At 41.1% G+C, this 22,745-nt stretch overlaps 2 protein-coding genes across 2 annotated transcripts; both read right to left on the reverse strand.

Annotated features, from left to right (window-relative positions):
- Positions 1 to 4,874: 4,874 nt before the first annotated feature.
- Positions 4,875 to 7,889, reverse strand: ASNSD1 (asparagine synthetase domain containing 1). The gene is made up of 3 exons (XM_087819711.1): positions 6,429 to 7,889; positions 5,954 to 6,135; positions 4,875 to 5,234 (listed from the first exon to the last, which is right to left on the reverse strand). The coding sequence occupies exons 1-3, from the start codon at positions 7,887 to 7,889 to the stop codon at positions 4,949 to 4,951; spliced, it is 1,929 nt and encodes a 642-aa protein (XP_087675837.1). The 3' UTR covers positions 4,875 to 4,948.
- Positions 7,890 to 7,892: 3 nt separating this feature from the next.
- Positions 7,893 to 11,588, reverse strand: ASDURF (ASNSD1 upstream open reading frame). Its single transcript, XM_087819713.1, has 4 exons — positions 11,478 to 11,588; positions 9,875 to 9,928; positions 8,598 to 8,673; positions 7,893 to 7,981 (listed from the first exon to the last, which is right to left on the reverse strand). The coding sequence occupies exons 1-4, from the start codon at positions 11,571 to 11,573 to the stop codon at positions 7,911 to 7,913; spliced, it is 297 nt and encodes a 98-aa protein (XP_087675839.1). The 5' UTR covers positions 11,574 to 11,588; the 3' UTR covers positions 7,893 to 7,910.
- Positions 11,589 to 22,745: the final 11,157 nt, after the last annotated feature.

Genomic DNA, 22,745 nt, shown 5'->3' on the forward strand with positions numbered 1-22,745 from the left:
CAGTCGGCCGGAGTGGGGCCAGAGGTGATGCCGATGCTCGCAGGACCCTGAGAACCTGGCCGAGAGAAACAGGCTTAGGTATCCTCACTGTGTAGACACAGGCATGGGCACGAGGAGGGCCTAAGTGTGCCTAAGGTGTCACGCTTTCAGAATCAGGGCCCACCCAGGTCTGTCCCCAAGCCAGTGCGAGGCCTAGGCCCAGGCGGACCAGAGGAAGGGGAGTGGACAGGAGGGAGGGAGAGGACAGGAGGGAGGGAGGGGAGAGGACAGGAGGGAGGGAGAGGAGAGGACAGGAGGGAGGGAGGGGAGAGGACAGGAGGGAGGGAGGGGAGAGGTCAGGAGGGGGAAGAGGACAGGAGGGAGGGAGAGGACAGGAGGGAGGGAGGGGACAGGAGGGAGGGAGGGAGGGGACAGGAGGGGGGAGGGGACAGGAGGGGGGAGGGGACAGGAGGGGGAGGGGAGAGGAGGGGGAGGGGAGAGGAGGGGGAGGGGAGAGGAAGGGGGAGGGGACAGGAGGGGGAGGGGACAGGAGGGGGAGGGGACAGGAGGGGGAGGGGACAGGAGGGGGGAGGGGACAGGAGGGGGAGGGGACAGGAGGGGGAGGGGAGAGGAGGGGGAGGGGACAGGAGGGGGGAGAGGACGGGGAGGGGGGAGAGGAGGGGGAGGGGACAGGAGGGGGGGAGAGGACAGGAGGGGGGGAGGACAGGAGCGAGGGCGGGAACCGACCGTGCAGTGACCGTTTCCTGTCCGGAGAGGCCGCTGCGGGTCCCGCTGTCCTGGGCCGAGGCGGGGGTCCGGGCGGCCTCTCCTGGGCGGGGCCCCGGTCCGGAGGCTGCCTCCCCTCGGCCCGCCCTCCGCGCTGCACCCGCCGGGCCCTGGGGCGGAGCCGTTGGCCCTCGCGCCGGGGCCCCTGCTCGCCCCGGGGACCCTCACTGCCCCCGCCCCCGCCCCCGCCCCCGCCCCCGCCGGGCTCAGGCCCCGCCCCCGCCCCCCGCCCCCCCTCCCCCGCCGCCCCCTCCTCCTCTCACTCGCCGTCTCCGCGAAGAAAACGCGCAAGGGCGGCCCAGCCCTGGGTGCCGGGGCTCCCGGCGCACCCGCCTCCGTCGCTCTGCCCGCGGCTCCGCACCGTCCTTCGCGGGCCAGGCGCCGCGGGAGGGGCTGGGACGCCGGGGCGCAGGGGGCCGCGAGTCGGGAGCCCAGGGCGCTCGGACCCTCACCCAGGCCGCCCCAGCGGCGGAGCGCGAGGCGTGCACAGCGGCCGGCGAGCGGGCACCGGGCTGCGGAGGCTGCGGGAGGGATTCACGTGTGTATCTGTCTTTACTGTCTTCATGACCTCAGGGGGAGGAAGGGAGAAGTCATCAGTGAGGAGTCCTCGTCCATCGGCTGCCTCCTGCACGCCCCCGCTGGGGATGAGCCCTCCACCCGGGCACGTGCCCTCACCGGGACTCGAACCGGAACTCCCGGCTCCGACGTCGATGCCCAACCGCCGGCCGGGCAGGACGATCTTCTGAGCTGAGCCTGGACGGTGGAAAGGGGTCTGCAGGCCTGGAGCTGGAGGACAGGGGCCCTGAGCAAAGCCTTGCACCGCCAAGGGAGCGAGGGGCACTTGGGGCCGAGCCTGCAGGCCGCCCCCTTACTCCGAAGGTTGTCGCAGAGGCTGGGGTGGGGCTGGCGCAGCGGGGGCCGGGTGCAGGCTGGAGCGGCGGCCCTGGAGGTGAGGGGCTGTGGGTGGGTCTGAGAAACAACGGGGCGGCCTGTGGAATGGGGGCAGAGTGCTGAAAAGAAGGGGAGGTTGTCTAGGTGACACTTAAATTTCTGTCAAGAGCAGAAGGGATCGGGCAAGACTGAAGAGTTGGGCTGCGGACATACTGACCTTGATGTACCTGTGACATAACCGAGCACAGACGCAGAAATGCCAGATGCACAGGTCTGGGCTAAATACAGGAGCTTGCGTTAGAGGTACACATTTGGGAGGTTTAGGGTAACTGAAGGCAGCGGAATAGCTGAAATCATCAAGGGAGAGAGAATAGAGAATTGAGAAACCAGGATGGAGATGAAAACAATTTACTATTTAATGGTCAGGTAGAGAGGGTGGAGTCAGCAAAGACAAAGAGCAAGCAGAGGGGCAGGCTGCAGGAAAACCAAGGTTGGTCCCAGAAGCCAAGAGAAGTGTTTCAAGAACAGGAGAATGGCCAGTTTCACTGGATGCTGCTGCTAGGTCAAGGGAGATGAGAACTGAAACTGTTCCACTGAATTTGGCAACATGCAGGTTTTTGGTGACTGGTGGCAGAACTTCACTTCAATCATACCACATTTTAGCAATTTAAAAAAATTTATTGATTTTTAGAGAGAGAGGAACATTGATTTGTAGTTCCACCTATTTATGCATGCATTGGTTGATTCCTGTATGTGCCCTGACTGGGTATCGAACCTACAACCTTGGCTTATCAGGAAGATGCCCTAACCAACTGAGTTATCCGGCCTTCATATTCTAGCCATTTTAAAGACCAAAAATTCAACCAAGTAAATTAAAAAACCTAATTGGCTTTATTGAGGTATTGGTAGAATTGGCAGTATCCAATCTAGCAAACAGAAGGAAGCTCTGAGGAGTTGTACAGATGGTTTCTGCAAGTAGAAGGAAGGTGCCACAAGATTAAAAGAATGGATCATTTCAAGCAAGATCAGCTTTCCCTAAGGCTTAGGGAAAGGCAGAGGGTCTTATCAGGCAGATTACCTCACTAGTGCTGACCAGGAAATTCCAGACTGATTGGTTTAAAAATTCCACTCCTGAGAGAGGCTGAAGCTAAAATTTGCTTAGCTATTATGTGGGGCTTAATACAAGTGACTTCATTTTGGGTCTGTTTTCCTTTTAACAATTGCTATGGAGGTAAATAGTAAATTTTCAATTGCTGTTCCAGGGCAAGAGATTTAAAAAATAATTGCCTTCTTTAAAAGATTTATATGTTTGCAATTATGAAGCCTGAACAATATATGTACATTCCTCTACTTAAAAGGTTTTTGTTCAGATACTCACCCAGATGGTTTGTTCCAAGTGTCTCAAATCTTGGGAAAGATTGTTCCTTTAAGGATTAACATAGAACTTTATCCCAGAGTTTATGGGATTAATTACCAAGAAGCCTGAAAACAATCAGGCCCTCTGGGGATTAAAGAAAAAACCAACAAACAAAAGCAAACATGCATACAGAGTATCCTGCTGAAGCAGATGACCCGGAGATTCCCTAGAGGTTCAACCAATTAAATTAATACACATAAAGCTCACACAATAGTGCCTGGCACATAGCATATTTTAAAAATGATACCTGTTTTCAGTATTGAACTGTATTATTATAAAAATTATTATTATATTCAACTCTAGGCTGCTGGGCAAACCTCTTAGTTTACCCACTCCCAATATGAGCAACATCAAATTAGTGCTCAGTACCACAGACACTTGAAGTTGCTTACCTTTAGGTGGAGATGAAAGCTAATCACATAATATCTAAATCTGGTTTGAACATTGCATTCACCAAGGAATAAATTCAGGGCATGTGAAAGTCTTTGACAGACATATATAGTTCAGGGCATATGAGTCTTTGACAGATACATATATATATACATACACATAGATATACATATACATATATGTGTGTGTGTATATATAATCTAATATTTCTATGATTAAAAGAATCAAAATATGGCCATATTCAGAAAGCATGTCAGCCCTAATTTGGGACAGATCCCCTAGTGACCTTGTATGGGGGTCATACCTGACCTGGTGGGTGGTATTACCACATTGGAGTGGAGTCAATCAGGTGAAAAGGTGGAGAGGGCGAGTGTGGATGGGAGGCAAGAGATGACAAGTAAAGGAAGATGGAGGACCAAGGATGTGCATTTTAAATTGGTATAGGCTGGAATATTTTAAATGATAGGAAGGATCCAACAATGAAGAGGCTAAAAATGTTGGAGAGGAGTATAAAGTTCCTGAAGGGCAGGAAGGGTTGACATATAGAGAAGAGGGGGAGGCACAGCCTTTTTGATGGGTGGATTGACACATTTCCCTTTCTAAGGGCAAGAAGAGAGAAAACGATAGATGTACCTACAGGTGAGTTAGAAGTTCTGGTGTTAGAAAGTGGAGGCAGTCCTCCGCCTGATGACTGAGCTCTCTGTGAAAAGCCCAGGTCAGGAGTTGAAAAGGGGGTAAAGAGAGGGAGGTAGAGATTTGTGGGACAGGAGAATGTTTAAAACAGTCTTCGAAAGTTCTGAGTGGGATACTGAGTTGCCTAGAGATGTAACAGAGAAACCAAGCATTGCTCAGGAGTGTGAACCTCAAGCAAAGTGTTTAGCTTCTCTAAACCTTTGTTCACCTGTCAAATAGGGTCCCTGTAAACCAGGGGTGGGGAATGTCTGGCCCACTAGTCCTATAAGGCCAGCAAAATCATTTGGTCTGGCCCTACCACAGCAACTGCAGGCAGGACTCAAAATTCAATGAACCTAGGAGCTTTTTTCCTAGCCTATTTTTAAGTCGATAATTTTGTATGGCTCTCAAGTAATGTTATAAATATCCAAATGGCTGTTGGCAGAAAAAAAGTTCCCCGTCCTTGCTGTAGACCATGTAGTAAACCATGACCAGACAACAAATTCAGTTATTTTTGGATGTAGCTACCATGAAAAGAGTCAGTAAAAGCAGCTTTTTTCAGTGTTGCTGGTGGGACATTACTCTGTAAGAGTTCAAAACAATGTTAATATCACAGTTTAAAATATACAAGTTGTTCTTTCAAGCATAATTGTTCTTTCTAGATTGTTAATTTGACTAAATTGGTTATATTAAACTGCACAGTTAAGTAAAAATTCACACAAACTTTAAAACGACCACATTATACAATAACAGAACAGTGGTGTTTTATTTTTATATAACATTATTTAGTAAATGTTATTACAGTGTGAAATACTATGTTTCAATCTCCTTTTCCAGAGAAAGGTTTCCTAAGGAAATGGCCTGGAGCCTTCTGCATGTATCAGACGCCTTTTCCTTATTATTTTCCATTTTTGCAATCCTGGATCCAAACTGCATAGCCCGTTTGGGCAGAAGAGCACAGGTTGTAAGACCAAGTTCCACTGCTGCAAGACGCAAAATTAGTTTTTCACCAATGCCACGGGGTAAAGTCAAGTCTGCCTTTTCCCAAACTGGTAGGGAATTTAGAAAGGAGACAACATTTTCATCCAGGAAAGGAAATCTAAAATAAATAGATAAATACAAACACTATAAAAAATAAAATCAATCTGTTATGATTACTTCTTTTGCATTTTACTCAATATGTTAAAATTTACAGTATAAAATTAATTTTTGAGAGTACTATTTTTCTCAAAAATATTCTGGTTGTTTACATAATTTTGCAGCTAAACTCTAATCACATTAAAAAAGTATTTCACATCATGTGAGTAATTTTAATATGTATGCTACAAAATAAATAAATTTTGCCTCAATAAATAAATTAGTTCTCTGGTGTCAAGCAATAAATTTCAAATTGTTTCACAAGATATATTTGGGAATGTCTTAAAAATAAGCATGGTCTTAAGTCAATTATTCAATTTCTATCTGGTCTTTATCATGTCTAAAGAAACTGAACTTTAAGGATATGAAACCGATATAGAAGGGCTCTACAATCCTGAACTTGTGAGACATTTGCTTATGGTAAAACTTTACGTATCAAACATTTTAATTACATTTAAACCATTAAATTGACATAATATAACAAAGTATTAGATTTTTTTAAAAAAACTGTTCTTTTGGCACATCTTCCTTTGCTGCTGTGTTTGCTACATAAAGCCAAGATATTATAGTTGCTATGGTTAGTCATTTGAACAGTCTCCAAAGAAAAAAGCAACCTAAAAATCTCTTTTTACAGTTCATTATTTTTACAAAATTATATAATACTCAGAGGATTGGTGTTACCTTGCTTCTTTTCCATGATCACCAATAACTCTGTCATCACGACCAAGATTTCTGGAAGAAATTCGACCCAGTTCCATCTCAATCTCCTTACTCAGTCCTTCCAGCCCGTGCATCTGAAAGCGGACACGGTGGCGAGAATAGCCTGCGAGTTGCTCATCTGCACCAATCCCAGTAAGAACTACCTATGAAGGTTTAAAGAAATCCACATAAAGATGTCAACTACCATACAGTAAAGGAAATGAGATAAAAGCAGAGCTTAAAAAATTATAACCTCAAAGATTACATTTTCAGAGAAAAACCACAAGGCAAAGTAAAAAAATAATAAAATATGCCTCATCTTCAAAAAGTCATATACATTGTATTATAGTTTAAATGCAACTAAAATATGCTACATTTTTACAACCTAAAGGCCAAAAGCTTTAAGGGCCAAGACTAGGTCTCAGAAATCCTTCCGAGCAGAAATCCTGCGCCGTACCTTTGCATTGCTCTGATAGGACTTCACTTCATCCTGGGTCACTAACCAACCATTTCCTCTAGAAGCAAACCAGACTGCACAGCCAATGCTATCATCCAACACTGTATCCAAGGGCTGAACTAAGTGGCATATTCGAGTTCTTCTGAAGTGTTGCAGTTCTTCCAGAGAAACATTAATTTCAACAAAATTCCAAATCCGGGAAGGGTTAGCAGCTTGTAGTTCCTTTAGTCCTGCTCTTCCTGTGATTCTGTCTGGTACACTGAATTGTTTATCAGGACTGTCAGCAGCAGCAGCAGTAACATTTTGAGAAGAGTCTTCAGAAGATATTTCACAATTTTTCTGTTTTCTCCCTTTTTTGTTGTAACTAGTTGGTATGGTCTTTTCTTTGGTCATGAAAGCCACATTAAGAAGATCAATTGGTTCATCTAAAGGAATATGACGGTCAGCAAGGGTTGCAATAACCATGGAATCAATACCCCCAGAAAACAGTATTGCAACATTTGCTTTCCTATCACAAGTTTTCAAAGCTTCACTTAGTGACAGGTATTCATCCCTAGGTAGACACAAGACTCGTCTCTTGACTGCAATACTCAGGACATCAATGAACTGCTGAACTACTTCCTTCACATGTCCATCAGTAAGAAAGACCTGAAGTGTCTCTCTTGTAGGTGGGACACTAGAAATATTACTGCAATGAATATCAAATGGAGCTTGTGGCAGCATCATATTTAAAGGAACAATAGGTTCTTTTAGATACAGTTTGGCTTCATTTGCTACCACTGATACAAACGCTGGCAGGTTTGCTGAAATCTGAGTCAGGCTATCAACATATTCTTTGATAACATTCTCCTTAGAAATGTATTTCCAAGGATACAATTTTAAAACCACAGATTTGGAAATGGAAGTAGATTTGAGATCAATTCTGAAAATTCCAGATGCTGGAACTTCTTGCCATTGACTGGCCACTTCAGATGTTTGGGCACCAACTGAAGCAAGGCAGAAACTCTTACCCAAATTACTAAAACGCCAAAGCAAGCTACGGCGACCAAAAAAATCCCTACCGAACCATAAATGATGACTAGATGCTTGATAATATATAAAAGACCAAGGACCCTGAACTTCTGAGAAGAGTGACAAAATATCAGATTCGTTTTTACAAGAGGAAAGATAATTAAATATTATTTGAGTATCATTCTCTTCAGCTTCAACCTTTATTCCACTAAAGACTTCTCCATTCCAAAGGAACACATTGCCTTTTTCATCTTCCACAGGCTGGGCAGTCAAAACACCTCTTAAGTGAAGGACATGACCAGAAAATAAACACTGGTAGTTAACATTTGACTTTAACAAGTGTTTACTACTATCGGGCCCCCGTCGTTTAAGATTACACAGTAAATCTTCTTTCAAATCTTTGCTGAAATGTTCAATGGAAAAGCTTACAGAACAACAAATGCCACACATTGTTATGTGAAATCAAGTTGACTATTTCTTGATTTTGGTCTTCTCTGAGTTTTCTATTTCTTGGTACTCTTTTTTCAGCTCATCCAATATATCTGTAGGAGGAGGGGAGATGAATATTAAATAAAATAAAAATTCTTGGACGTTTACCTAGTAATTCACAGGATGACAATTACCAAGATTAAACCATTTGAGTATAATGCAGTGCGTTAGTGCCAATAACAACTTACAGCAGGCTTCTCATGATGAATGTTTATCTTTTAGGAAAATAGTTTCTGTATATTAAATGCTTATTGTGGCCCAGGCACTGGACTATGCATTTTATATATACCATCTATTTAAGTCCCACTGGACTTTGGAGGCTCAAAGTAATTCATGCAAAGCCACAAAGGTTTCAGAAAGTGGCAAAGTAGTATCTCATATCTAGATCTCTCTCAAGCTCTAAAGCATATGTTAATAATTAGTGCTGTCTAACACATCTTATGTATTTTTGATTTTATCTTTACCATAAACTCATCTTTGGAAGGCTAACTTGAAGAAAACCGAACTACTGCATTAATTTTATTAACAGGTATACCACCATCCAATCTTTATATACATATTTAAACATTCAGATATAGCTAGTATAATTTAGGTGCTACCATGAACTTCTACATAAAGCCTACAAAAGACTTTCTGTGCATTTCCATAAAATATACCAGAAAAACTTACTTTTGCTTTCAGAAAGCATTTCTGTTCGGTCAGCAAGAAAGAATATGTTGCTGTTCTGCTGCTGCTTATATACTTTCTGCAAAACATAATTTAGGCTAATATTATGATTTGATCTAAAAAAGCAGCAGATGTCAAAACTCTGAACCCTATTACTACTTATTCTTGAATTTCAGTAACATGTTCAGAACAGTATCTTAGCACAGAGAGAAACAAAAGCTACTCATTATCCTGCCATTGCTACCATGAACATGGAGGTGAAACTTTTTTCTCTCTGCATATACCACAATATCATTTTTCTTTAACAAAGAAAGGCTCCTATAGCTACAGATGTATAACTTGCTTTTATCAATGAACTTATATTGAGAATTTTCTTATTAATGTGTTCTTTTACAACATTACTGTATGGGTATAACATATTACAGTTTATTTGGTCAGTCCTCAAGTTTTAGATATTTAAGGTGCTACCAACTTCTAACTATTATAAATCAATGTTGCGATGAAGTTCTTTGTAACTGAACTTCTGTGCTGGGTCAAAGTGTTACATACCTTTAAAGTTTTGACACATTCTGCCAATTTGCCCTCTAGAAAGTCTGTATCAATTGTGCCTTAACCTCTAATATTCCACAAGTGACAATATCAGAAATGTTTAACCTGTCAGTTATCAAATAACCTGTAAAATGCTTAAGAGGGTTCAAAATCATTTCTTCCTGAACTTTAAAATGTAATTTTTTGACACATGAAGCAGCAGCTTGCCTGTTTATGAATACATTAATGGAAATGGCATTAAGTAGCCATGTTAAATATTTGGAATAATTATGTAAGAAAATGTGGTGGTGGGAAGGGAAGCAATTTATCCTTTTTGTTTTTCAACAATTATCCATTTTCACTAAAAAAAAAAAAAAAAAAAAAATCAAATTTAAATACAAAAATATCAGTAGTAATTACAGCTCCAAGGTATCATAATACAATTAGTAGCACTGGTTCAAAGGTAATATGAATTTCATATATGGGGAAAAGATAGTATCAACTATGATGAATATATAGATATTGGTATATTTATATTTTCTCTTGAACTGCAAAAATTAAGATAAGTACATCTATATTTAGATAGATATCTACGTATTATCTATATATACACATATACACAATCTTGGACACTTCACTTTTGTAATTTAAAAAGATGCTGAAATATTATAAATCTGATATAAAATTCTTATAACTTTAATATATAGTTAACAAGATATAATCAAACCCTTCCGCATACTTTAATAACTCACCCTGTTCTTCTTCAGGTTAGAAAGTTCATCCACAACAATTTTTTGTTCTTTAATCTATTGAAATAAAAAAAAACCTTCTTAAATCAGAGGTTCTCAAAGTTTGCTCAGTGGGGGCCCATTAAAAGTAAAGATGGGATAACGGGTTATAATGTACTAACTGTCCAGTCTGTGAACACAGATTCTTTTCAGCAGCAGTCTGTGTGAGGGTGTAGGTGTGGAAAAGTTGGAGAGGAAACAGTGGTGAGACGGGGTTTGGTATTGGTGATCAGCTTTCATGCAAGGGTCGTAGTTACTACCCAAGGTTTATACCCTTTACTTAAAATAGACAATGATTTCTTTTATGTTTTAGCACTTTAAAATAAAGAATAGCAAATGGAAGGAGGGGTGGGCTACTCTCCTTTCCCCCAAATACCAATGCTTTTCATGATTTATGTACTAAGTGGTACAGCGGGGCATTCAGAACAAGCAAATAGCACTAAGTGCCCTGCCTGGAGCAGTAAAACCTGTCACCTTCCATCTCTGTATGTCAAAGAACAGGACGGTGCTGGCACTGCTGGAGGAGGCGTCACTTTTTATTAGTGCAAGAGACGGCTCAACTAAGTGGAAACTAAGCTTTTTTCCTAACTCTTTTCAGTAACGGTAGTTATTTTGTGAACATGATTGATTACATAGAGTCACCAGTGCCTCTGAAACCAGGCTTGTCATTTGTCCCTCCTCGCGCACCTCAGGGACCTGTCATTCATCAGTGCGGTGGTCGCTATGGTGGTAACCAAAGTGGGTTGTGCCTGGTTTGAAAATTCGCCCCACTCACGAGCGTGCCCTTCCGTCTCCCCAGCTAACCGTAACTCACTATACTGAATTCCAGCACCCAACTTGCACAACCTTGAAACTAGCGTTTGAACGATGCTTCCCCATTCATTGTAGAAACGGCAGGTACACCCACCTTTCGCTTTACTTCAAACCAGGGAACTGACACAGAGGGATTAGAGACTTGCCCAAGATACAACGATTCGTTTAAGACAAAACCACAAAGGATCCAGGTCACCTAATACCCGGAAGCCTATAACCATTCCCAGCTCCAGCGCGTCTTTAAAGGTTTTGTCTGTCAGCGGCGGGTAAGATCTATATTAAATTGGCTTCCCTTTCCCCCTTTTGGGTGGAAGTATGACTACCAGACGCGTGTCGTAGGGTCGCCGCTCGGCTGAAACGGAGAAGCGGTTGTTAGAAGGTAACGCGGACGCGAGGCCCGCTGGAGGCCCCGGCAGGGGTCCCGGGCGCAGGCCGGCGGCGGCGGGCGGCGAGGGGCAGGCTGGTCAAGGCGCCTCCGTGAACCGAGCTCGCGACTGCAGGGGCGGCGCTGACATTCTCGGAGGCGGGTGACACCGGCAGCGGATCCAGGGTGGGAGGTATTTCTAAAAGTTCAATCCCACCCGAGTCTCCGCCCGCTGCCAGGTGGGTCTAATTTCGGGGCCGGCTTCAGGGCCCCCCTTAACTGTGCTGCCCAGCGCTAAGGAGACAAGGCGGCCGGCAAGGCCGAGCCCGCGCCCGCTGCCGCGCGGACAGTCTCGGGCCCGGCGGCCCCTCCGCGGAGCCCCACGCTCACCTTGCTGCTGAGGTCCTCTCGGGGCGGGGCCGCACTGTCGGCAGGAAGCGGACCCGCGCCGTCCTCGGGGCGCGCCTCCCGGAAGGGCCTCTCCATGGAGCCGGCCGCCCGCCGCCAGCGCCGCGGGGCCCGGCCGGCAGCCCCCGGACTCGGCGGGGCGCGCTCGCGGCTCCACACACCCACCGCCCCTTCCCGCGAGACCTGCCAGCAACGTCCGCGCGCTCGCTGGAGCGCCTGCGCAGTTCAGGCCCGGCGGGGGGGGAGGGGAGGGGAGCAGTGCCGCGCGTGCGCGCAGATGCGGAGGGCGCGCGGGCGGAGCGGCGCGTTGGAACCTGAGGTCCCCGAGCGGTCCCCTAGCGGATCCCGGGCAGAAGCGCTTTGGTGGCCTCTGCTCTTCCTCGCCGCCGGTGGCCTGAGCTAGATGCGCCCCCCGCTGGTAGGTACAAGGAACAGAGGCTCGGTAGAAATACAACTTAATAGTAAATGTCTCGGCGAAGATAGGAAGCTAGCCCAGGTTTCACTAAGAGAGACACTGGGGAGCAGAGCTGTGCAGGCTTAGTCAAGTGTTTGTTAACTCGTTATTAGGGTTAAAAGGTAAATGGAGGGTGTCCAGTTAAATAGGCATTTCAGATAAATGAATAACGTTTTCGTATAGGCGTGCCCCACACAATATGTGCAATATCACTCCTGTGGGAAAAATGATCCAAAACTTGGAAACAGACGAGAGATTACTGGTTGTTTTTCAGGTTTTTTGGGGGCTTGACTGTCTAAGGACTGGACTCTTACAATTCTGTAGGGGCTGAAGTTAACCTGTAGATTTTTGTCTGGCAGAAATGAAAATAATTTCTATTTGGTGGTCCACATCACCCCTCAGGTTATAACTGATTGTTCTGTAAAACAGTCAGTTTTGCATCGAACCCTGCAGTCCTAGGCTAACGTTCCGTATATAGGCCTAGCTCCTCATAGATTCTTTGAATCGGTCTTAGCATTTATCTGTAACCTCATTAATTAATGAGTTGAATAAAATTTTGGCATATATTCATTTTATATTTGCATGAGAGACGTGTTTTCATATTTTTTAAACAATATAACACTGGAAATCTCTCTGTATGCGCCCCCCGCTGGTAGGTACAAGGAACAGAGGCTCAGTAGAAATACAACTTACAGTAAATGTCTAGGCGAAGATAGGAAGCTAGCCCAGGTTTGAGAGAGACACTGGGGAGCAGAGCTGTACAGGCTTAGGAAAGTTAAAGCTAATCTTTAATTTTTTAAAATTGATTTTAAGGAAAGAGAGGAAAGGGGAGAGAGAAACATCGATTTGTTGTTCCACTTACGCATTCTCACATGTGCCCTGACTGGGGATTGAACCCACAACCTTGGTGTATTGGGACAACACTCTAACCAACTGAGCTACCCGATCAGAGCCGTTGTAATTTTTTTTTTTAAAATATATTTTTATTGATTTCAGAGAGAGGAAGGGAGAGGGAAAGAGAAACATCAATGATGAGAGAGCATTATCAGAGAATCATCTATTGCCTGCCTCCTGAACACTCCCTACTGGGGATTGAGCCTGAAACCTGGGCATGTGCCCTGACCAGGAATCGAACCATCACCTCCAGGTTCATGGGTGGACTCTCAACCACAGAGCCACACTGGCCAGGCAATCTATTTTTACTACCAAATGAAATAATTGAAAATGTAATGTATAGTGTTAATTTTTCTGCTTGGTAATGAAAATATGATGAAACACTTAGGCAACTATTATAATGAACTCTCACAAACACTCAAAAGCAATTAGGGATGATTAATCCAACAACACAAAGTTATATGCTTTTATTCTTGGCATTTGAACATGTGTAGATGAATGACAACAACTAAATTTATTGAGAACTTACCACGATAGACCAGGCACTGATTTAAGAACTTTACATATTTTAATTCAATTCTTTTTTCTTTTTAAATTACAGTTGACGTTTAATATTTTATAGATTAGTTTCAGGTGTACAGCATAATGGTTAGATAATTATAGAATTTACAAAGTAATTCTAGTTCCCACCTGGCACCATGCATAGTTATTACAATATTATTGACTGTATTTCCTTTGCTGTACTTGACATCCCCATGACTATTTTGTAACTACCAACTTCTTAATTCCTTCACCCTTTTCACTCAGCCACCCACTCCCCCTCCCATTTGGCAACCCACAGTTTGTTCTATGTATTTATGAGTCTGTTTCTGTTTTGTTTGTTCATTTATTTGTTTATTTTTATTCCACATATAAGTGAAATTATATGGTATTTGTATTTCTCTGACTTATTTCACTTATCATAATACCTTCTAGGTCCATCCATGTTGTTGCAAATGATAAAGTTTTAATCTTTTTATGGCCCAGTAATATTCCATTGTATACATACCCTACATCTTCTTTATCCCCTTGTTTATTGATGGACACTTTCTTGGGTTGCTTCCATATCTCAGCTGTTGTAAATAAGGCTGCAGTGAATGTATGGGTGCATATATCTTTTTGAATCAGTGTTTTGGCTTTTTTGGGGTATATACCCAGAGTGGAATTACTGGGTCATAAGTTGGTTCTATTTTTAACTTTACGAGGAATCTCATACTGTTTTCCATATTGGCTACACCAATTTGCAATCTCACCAACAGTACATAAGGGTTCTCTTTTTCCCACATCCTCACCAACACTTATTGTTTGTTGATTTATTGATCATAGCCATTCTGACAGGTGTGTAACTCAATTCTTGTAACAAGGCTATGAGGGGTAAGTGCACTCAGTATTACCCCATTTTACAGATGAGGACACAGAGGGGTTGGTTAATTTACCTAACATTATACAGCTGGTAAGTGGCAAAGCTGCCATATGAACTGAGGCAGCCTGGTCCCAGGACCTATATTCCTGACTTGCTAGTCCAAGATTTACTGCCTATTGTCTTTGGAATTCAACTAAAAACAAGTAATAAAACTACATGAGGAAGGCCTGATTGGGAGGAGCTAGGAAGCAGTTAAATTATTTCTGGATGCCTTCTCTCTTTTCTCCTTTTTACTTCTTACTCCACCAGATGAAGAAGGAAACATAGTTTTCACATGGTTTCTGGGAAGGTTGCTAAATGTTCAAATGGGATAATTGGTACTAGACAAGTATACTTAAAAGTGAATATATTTAAAACAAAAAGAGAAATTTTATAGTAGATATTTAAATAAACAGCTTTAAATTATGTTATTTAAAAAACAAAACTGTTATGAAAATAAATTCATATTATTTTATATTTTAAAAAATTTAGGTTATATGGCTACCATTCCATTGTTTTTAGAATGAACAAAGAATGAATTATGTCAGGTTTTGAGGCACAAGAAAAAAAGCAAAACAATATCTGAGAGCCTGATTTGACATTTTTCATTTCACATTTGATTTACTTGACATGATCAGAGAGGGCCAATTTTTCAAATATGTTTGAGAACTTCATTCTTCATCAATTTTCTCAAAATTGACTCCAAATATTTTGATATTCAAAGCATTTTTCTTGACTCACCTTTGTAATATATATGAGCCTTTCTGATTTTCTCTTTAGTCAAAGTGATTCATGAAACATCACTTTGCAGCTTTGCAACATTAGTAATATTACTTTGCAGTTTATTTTAATTTTGTATATTTACACTGGATGTTTCCAACATCACCACTACAGAGACTAACCCTTCATGATTGAGGATGAGTGCTAGCTTTCAAGGGGACAAGGAGGGTAAGAGATGTTTGAGGGACAAATTTTATAGTCGTTAGGTCATTGTTGCATGATTGTGGGATATGAAGGTTTTTCCTTACCTACTCAACATGATTTCTGTGGGACATCACAAATAAAAAAATATACCTTATTCTTTTGTTTTTCTATCAAACTACAGAAACAAGATTATATTTTGGCGAGAATCAAATGACATGGAAGAGTACACAGGAAAAACCTATCCTTATTTCCTTTCCCTACTAGGTATTTAAAACATTTATTTTTATTATTTTATTTTATTTTATTTTATTTTATTTTATTTTATTTTATTTTATTTTATTTTATTTTATTTTATTTTATATATCTTTATTGATTTCAGAGAGAGGAAAGGAGAAGGAGAGAGAAAGAGAGAGATAGAAACATCAAATGATGAGAGAGTCATTGATCAAGCCGACAACCCAGGCATGTGCCCGGACCAGGAATTGAACCCTGATCGTCTGGATCCTAGGTCGACGCTCAACTGCTGAGCCACGCCCGGCCGGGCAAAACATTTATTTTTAAAATAGGAACACTGAAATGGTATCATTTAGAAATTCAAATTAAGAGACTAAAAATGACAGCAACAAAACCAAAAGCAAGTAGGAACAGAGATTTAGTGAAGATAAAATTTGAAATTGTGAAATAGATTTTAAAAAATTAATAAAAAGTAAATAAAACAAAAAGCTAGATTCTTGGAAAAGATAGTAAGCCTGATTAAAGAAAAGGAAAAAGGTTAAAAATATAAATTTGGGGATGTAAAAGGGAATATGAACATAGACATGAAAGAAATCAAAGAAACCTTTTAAGATAATATTATTTGTAATTCAGTGGCAATAAATTTAAAATCTAGAGAAAACAACTTCTGGCAAAATATAAATAAACAAAGGTGACCCAAGGAAAGAAAGAAAACTGAAAAAGACTTATAAATATAGAAGAAATGGAAAAGATTGATGAAGAAATACTTTTTAAAAAGCTACCAGGCCTGAGTGATTTTTACTGCTGACTTTTTTCTAATCTACAAAGAATGGACAATTACTGTATTTGAACAAGACTGATTCATAAAATAGATAATAATAAATAAATTATGGGAAGACTCCTAATTTATGAAGCTAGCATGGTTTAAATACCAAACCCTGATAAAAAGTACCCCCCCCCCAACCCTTATGAATACAGATGGAAATATTTAGCGAAAATATTAACAAATTGAACCCATCACCAAACTGGAAGAAGATCATAGCAAAGTAGAATTTATTACAGGGTTATAAGGATAACTTCCCCTGTTGCTGACCTAGATGACCACTCAATAAAGCAAAAATGTTAATAGAAAAAGAGCAATAAGCAACAGTGTCCAGAGGTTTAAAGCAAGTAATTAAAGTAATTCCTGTAATACACTCACAACCAAGAATTAATCTGGATAAAGTGCAATTACGTTAGATTCACCGAGGATATTCATAACATTTGCCTATAGTAAATAAACTAAACTAAAATAAACTAAAATTTATTTAGTAACTATTTAGTAACAGATGAGCCTTTGTAAGCCATATAACCATGTAATGATATCAATAGATGTTAAAATCCAGCCCTTTAGGAAAAGAATGTATGGGGTGGAGCAAAAGTAGGTTTATAGTTGTGGGTATACAAAACACAGAGTTTATTCTTGTATTATTATTTATTAATTATTGTATTCCATATGAACAACTGTAAACCTACTTTTGCCCCACCCTGTAATAGTACATTTCAGAAAGTACATTTCAGTTTTAAGCTTTAACTAAATTATAACCAAAATAAATAAGACTGCTTTGAAAAAAAAAAAAAAATTGGTAATGGCTTTAATATAAATTTCATAAAGGCAAAGTTAATATTTTTTATTAACATATATTTGCATTTTAGGGAATTTTTAACAGTTTTTTTTACCTTGATCAAATATTCAATTTAGATCTGAAAATTAAGAAAATATCCCCATTCAGATGTAATACTATTTAAGTTTGAATATGAGAAAAACGTGATGAAAGTATTTTGCTTTTCATTTAGAACTGAATGGAAGTCCCTCAGACATTAAGGTGATAACTTAAGCCCTCTAATGATTATTTCCTAGTACAATGCCAGGCACCTATGAGGCATCCAAATATTTGTTGAATTCAACTGGAATTCGTTTTGCAGCCATTGAAAACCATTTCACAATTTTGTTCATTGAACTGTTCTATGATAAAAGGTTAATAAGCAAATAGTCCTGGGCCCTGGTATCATCTCTGTACTAATAAGCTATGTGACCTTGGGCAAATATTTAAATTCCTTGGCCTATTTGAGCGGTGACTAGTAAATTCTCAGCATGTGTTCTCTAGGACTTGTGATCCACTTTTTTTCTTTTGATAGTTGTATGAATGCTTTTATCAATGTTGGATGACTTTAGGAACTTAAATTATAAAGGCCTGAAATGCTAGCCAACCAACAAGCAACCTTAGTAGCCACATTAAAAAAGTAAACAGAAACAAGGTAAAATTAATTTTAATAATATATTTTATTTAACTTAGTATATCCAAACATTATCATTTCACCATGTCATTGATATAAACATAATTAATGAGATATTTTACATTCTTTTTATACTTTCTTCAAAATTCATTATGTGTTTTATAGGACATCTCAATTAAGACTTGGCATATTTCAAGAGCTCAACTGGCACATGTACGTAGTGGCTGACTTTATTGGTTAGTGCAGTTCTAGGCCTACTGCCTTAATAAAATAATACAAAAGAGTATTTGCCATTATTGTATGAAGTCTAACATAATAGCCCAACAAACTTTAAGATAATTCTCAAACACATCAGGGAATATCATGAAAGTTTCTTTTTCTTGATTTGTAAAATGGGTGGATTGGATAAGATGATCTGTGAGAGCTCTTCCATTTCTAATATTAATGCTTTGGTTCTGTCAAAGGGCCTTGCATGGAGGGGCCATTCGCATTGTTGTATATGGTGTGTAGGTAAAATATGTATGCCTTGGCTCATGCCATAAATCCTTGAGGCAGAAACTATTTTTGGAAAGAAGGAAAAATGAAAAAAAAAAAAAGAGAAAATGAATTGGGGGTGGGGGGAGAAGTGGAGGGGAGAGAGAAAGGAAGGGAGGAAGGAAATAGGGTAAATGGAGAAGAGTCCGTTCTCAGAAATGCCAATCTCCCTTAGGTTTATTGGTAATTATTTCTGGTATCAGTGAACTTTCAAACAGAAGGCTTAGCTGTTGGGTGCAGTGCTCCTTTAAACTACAAAGTACATTTTAAAAGCAGATCCTGTCCTGAGAACCCCTTAGACTGTGGACTTATTTACATGTGGCATAGGCCGAACAGACCTTGGGCTTTGTGATCATAGCCCTGTAAACTATAAAGTTCACATCACCATGGGAATGACCAAGCACAAAATCTGCAGTGTGCTCCCTGGATTTTCATGTTCAATGATATTTAAAAGGTGTGATGTTAGTGCAAATATATTTCGACTTGTAAAGTTTATTTTTAAGATTTAAGTGAAATCTCGTAGTGGCTTAAGAGGTACTCTCTGTTGAATCCCACTTTCTTAGAACAAAGTACAGGCTAGTCCATTTACAGAGGAATTTCTAGTTTCTAGGTTGAATTGGGAGTTAAACCTTCAGAGTGTAGAAAAGAGAAGAGTATACTTACTATGATCAATAATAGGGATTTTCAGGGTAGTTTTCAGGGCACTTGAACTAAAATTCAGGCCCTGATCATACCTGGTTGCATTTGTTGGACTGCGAGTCATTGGAACAAAGTGAATCTATTGCCCCAGCACCTACCATAAGTCCCTGACACATGGTAGATGATTTCATCCATCTTTGATGACTTCCATTGCCATCTATATGCTGACAACTCTCAGTCTGTAACTTTGGTCCAGGTCTCTCTTTTAAGTTCTAGTCCCATTTTAATTAAGACCTCACTTAGTTGACTCACTGATGTTTCACGCTCACTGAGTCCCAGACTGAACTCATGCTTCCCACTGAAGCTGTTCCTCCCCTGGGCTTCTTTATCTCAGTAAATGGTATAGCCATCCACCCAGTTACTCAAGTTTGAAACCCTGACTCATAAGTTCTTCGAACTCCCACATCCCATCCTCCCATAGTCCATCAATCACCATGCCCTTTTGAGTTTCCTTAGATGGTCATTTTGAATCTATTTACCTTTCTCCATCTCTGCTCACACCACTTTAGTTCGTCATGTTTCCCCTGATTGCTGTGATAATCTGTTTTCCTTGTACCCACTCAGGCATCTCTGACTCCAAGCACTGTGGGGACTTCAGAATATAGAAATCAGATCACTTCAGCAACCTGCTTAAAATATTCAGTGCTCTTAGAATACATTCTAAACTCTCCTACATGGCCCTCCACTTGTGCCACTTTCCCCTTCGCTTACCAGTTCCAGCCTTTTTGGTCTTTCTTCTGTTCCTGGTACATTCAAGCTCTTTCCACCTCAGTTCCTTCTAACATGCTGTTCACCCTGACCCCACACATACACTTAATTCCAATTAACTTATCAGGTTTCACCTTAACTCTCACTTCGCCCTACAAGCCCTTTATGCATTCTTGTAGCCCTCTGTATGCCATTGTGATCCTAATCACATTTGTAACGTTTACACAATGTTTATTTTTCCACATGGGCTTGGACTGTGTCTCTCATCTATTGCAGTATCACCAACAACTAGCACAGGGGCTGATAGATAGCAGGCACTCAACAATAAATACTACTTGAAATATTGAAGGAGTGGATAGGTATGCTCCTATCTTTGATTTGATTAACAGCTGTGCTGTTGCTATTCATATCTGAGCCTACAGATTTTAAAATACTTTATTATATTCCTGAATATTTTTGCATGGTATTAATAACTCATAAGAGTATTTAAAAGTTATTCAGTCTCTTTCCTACATGAACATTGAATACCTAACAGAGATGTTATTGAAAAAAATGTGGAATAAAAAAGGGGATATATATTTTTACATATGCCAAATATGTCTGGAGTTGACATAAGAATTAAAAAAAATGGTAGTTATTAAATCAGAGTTATTTTAGAACTGGGACGCATCTTAAAAATCACCCAGTTCACTTGATTTTAACCTCAATTATACTATATAATCACGTGGTTCAATTAAATCAGAATCTCTGGAGAATGTATATTTTAAAAACTCCTGATGTGATTCTAATGTGTATCCATGAACTAGAACTACTACTGATCTGGCCCAACCCTCCCTTTTTCTATAACAGAGAAATCAAAACTCAGAATTCTTAAATGACTTATTTAAGGTCACATGGCAAATTTCTATATTAGTGGTCTATTTAGTAGAACATACTTTCTTATATTAAGAGCTAGAAAAATGGAAATTGATAAGGAAGAATGCTGTTAAACCCCTGAAAATCAATTTTCTTTGTCTAGGATGCCTAATTTCTGATTGGCAATTGAGCCTGAATATCTCATTCGATCAGCTGGTAAAATATTACCCAGCATCTTAGATTAATGTTTCCTTGACTGATCTTATCATAAGAATCATCCTCGATGCTAGCTAAGCATTCCAATTCCTAGGCCCGTATCCTGAATATTTTGATGCAGTAGGTCTGGAGCAGGGACCAGGAACCAGAATGTTTTATAAGCACTCAAGTGATTTTATCCTCAGTTATATTTGGGAACCATAGGCTTAGATGATGTCATAATTTCCATTTCCAGAGACGCCAGTTAAAGAGGCCATAAAGAGCTAACTTCAGCACGGTGATTTGGGTTTACTCCCAAGGAAGAAGGTCAGTATCAAAGACCATGATGCAGAGGTAAGTCAAGGTGTGCTGATAAGAAACGGAGACCAAGAGTCTTGAGAGCTAAGGGCCAACAGAGGGCTCAGGCTCAAAATGAGTTGGCAGAAAGCAGGTGTGCTGGCTATGGTGTCTCCTAATAGCAGTGAACCATATGAGGTGATCTCATGTAGGGTGGAGCCCAGATATAAAGATAAGATCAAAGCGCACATTCCTGTGTGCACTGCCTCTATTCCTACAGCAGCAGAAGGCTTTCATGGAGTCAGTTTGTAAAGACTCACTGAAGACCTTCTCTGAGCACAGGCCATAATTGTGAGATATGGTATCAGCATACAATAGAATTATAATCCATTTGGGCAAACATGAAACTGTAGCAGATACCAGATACTTAAATTAAGGTGCTAGGTGGTATAAGATAGACTGTCAGGACTGTGAACACCTTTAAATAAAACAGTCTTGATGAGGCTGCAATAGTCAGAGAATGTGTGTGGAGGGGCCTCAGCCTGAGATGGGCCTAAAAGAGTGGTTAGGATTTTGACAGAGAGGCATAGAGAAGGGAGGGCATTGTTCAACATGGAAGCCACAGGATGAGGAACACAGGGAAGCAAGGGTTCCCCTTAGCCAATTGGTAGGATAGCAAGGAGTGTGGCAGGGTGGAGAGGTAGAAGGGGGGTGGGGGTCGGGGAGGGAAAGAGGGAGAGGTAGAGAGACACTATTACAAGGGGCAGAAAGAGAGAGAGAGCATTTCAAAGGTCTTGAATGTCAGCGAAATTTAAACTTGATGCTTCAGAAAATAAAGATTTATAAGTGCTTTTTCAGTGGGGCAGTAACTTGGTGTAATTACAGCTGGAGATTGGTCTGGCAGCAGGATGCTAAGTGAACTGTGGCGCAGGGAGAGCCCCTGAGCATTTTGGGCGTAGTCTCTATGAGGGTCAGTGATAAGGTGGAGTCTGTGGAAACAAAAAGGAGAAGATAAATGGAAGGGCATCCCTACTACTTAGAGAGGGACGTGACACGCAAACTGAGGTACAGGAAGGAATTAAAGATAGGGCCTTGTATATTTTTAGTCCACCTTCTTGAGTGTGTTTTTAGAATAAAACCACTTTTGCTTGTTTACTCACTCCAGGTTGGATTTATCGAAACTCTGTTGCTCTGCCTAGAAATACTGTGACTTAAGGGTTATGAGCATGAGATACGGATTCCTGAGATCATCTCATGACTCTGCAGAGGTGAGGTTTGGCTTCACTGTTATCCTCCGAAGGTCCTCCTGTGAGCTCTACCTACAGGTAGTGCCTTTGTAGATAAGAAGTCAAGAAAGAGGCATGAAGAGTACCATCGCCGACAATTAGGGAGGTACAGTGCACAGTCAACACCATGGAGCCAGCTGAACCTGGGCAGGGTGAACAACCCTGGGCAAGTTGGCGGCATCTCTAAGTGGCCATTTCCTTACCTGTAAAATGGAGATAATACCATTGGCATACTACCTTGTCAGAGTATGTTTAGGAATAATAAAATATTTGTAAAGAGTTGAGTTTAGTGCAGTGGCTGAAAACTAGGGCTGATTTTGCTCCCATGATTGTCATAACTGGGGAGGTGCTTCTGGCTCTTAGTGGGTAGAGGCCAGGGATGTGCTAAACATCTTGCACTGCACATGACAACCCCCCACAACAAAGAATTATCTGGTCCAAAATGTCAATCA

The sequence above is a fragment of the Miniopterus natalensis genome, chromosome 8, assembly GCF_054644295.1.
Source record: "Miniopterus natalensis isolate mMinNat1 chromosome 8, mMinNat1.hap1, whole genome shotgun sequence".
In the NCBI taxonomy this organism is placed as follows: domain Eukaryota; kingdom Metazoa; phylum Chordata; class Mammalia; order Chiroptera; family Miniopteridae; genus Miniopterus; species Miniopterus natalensis.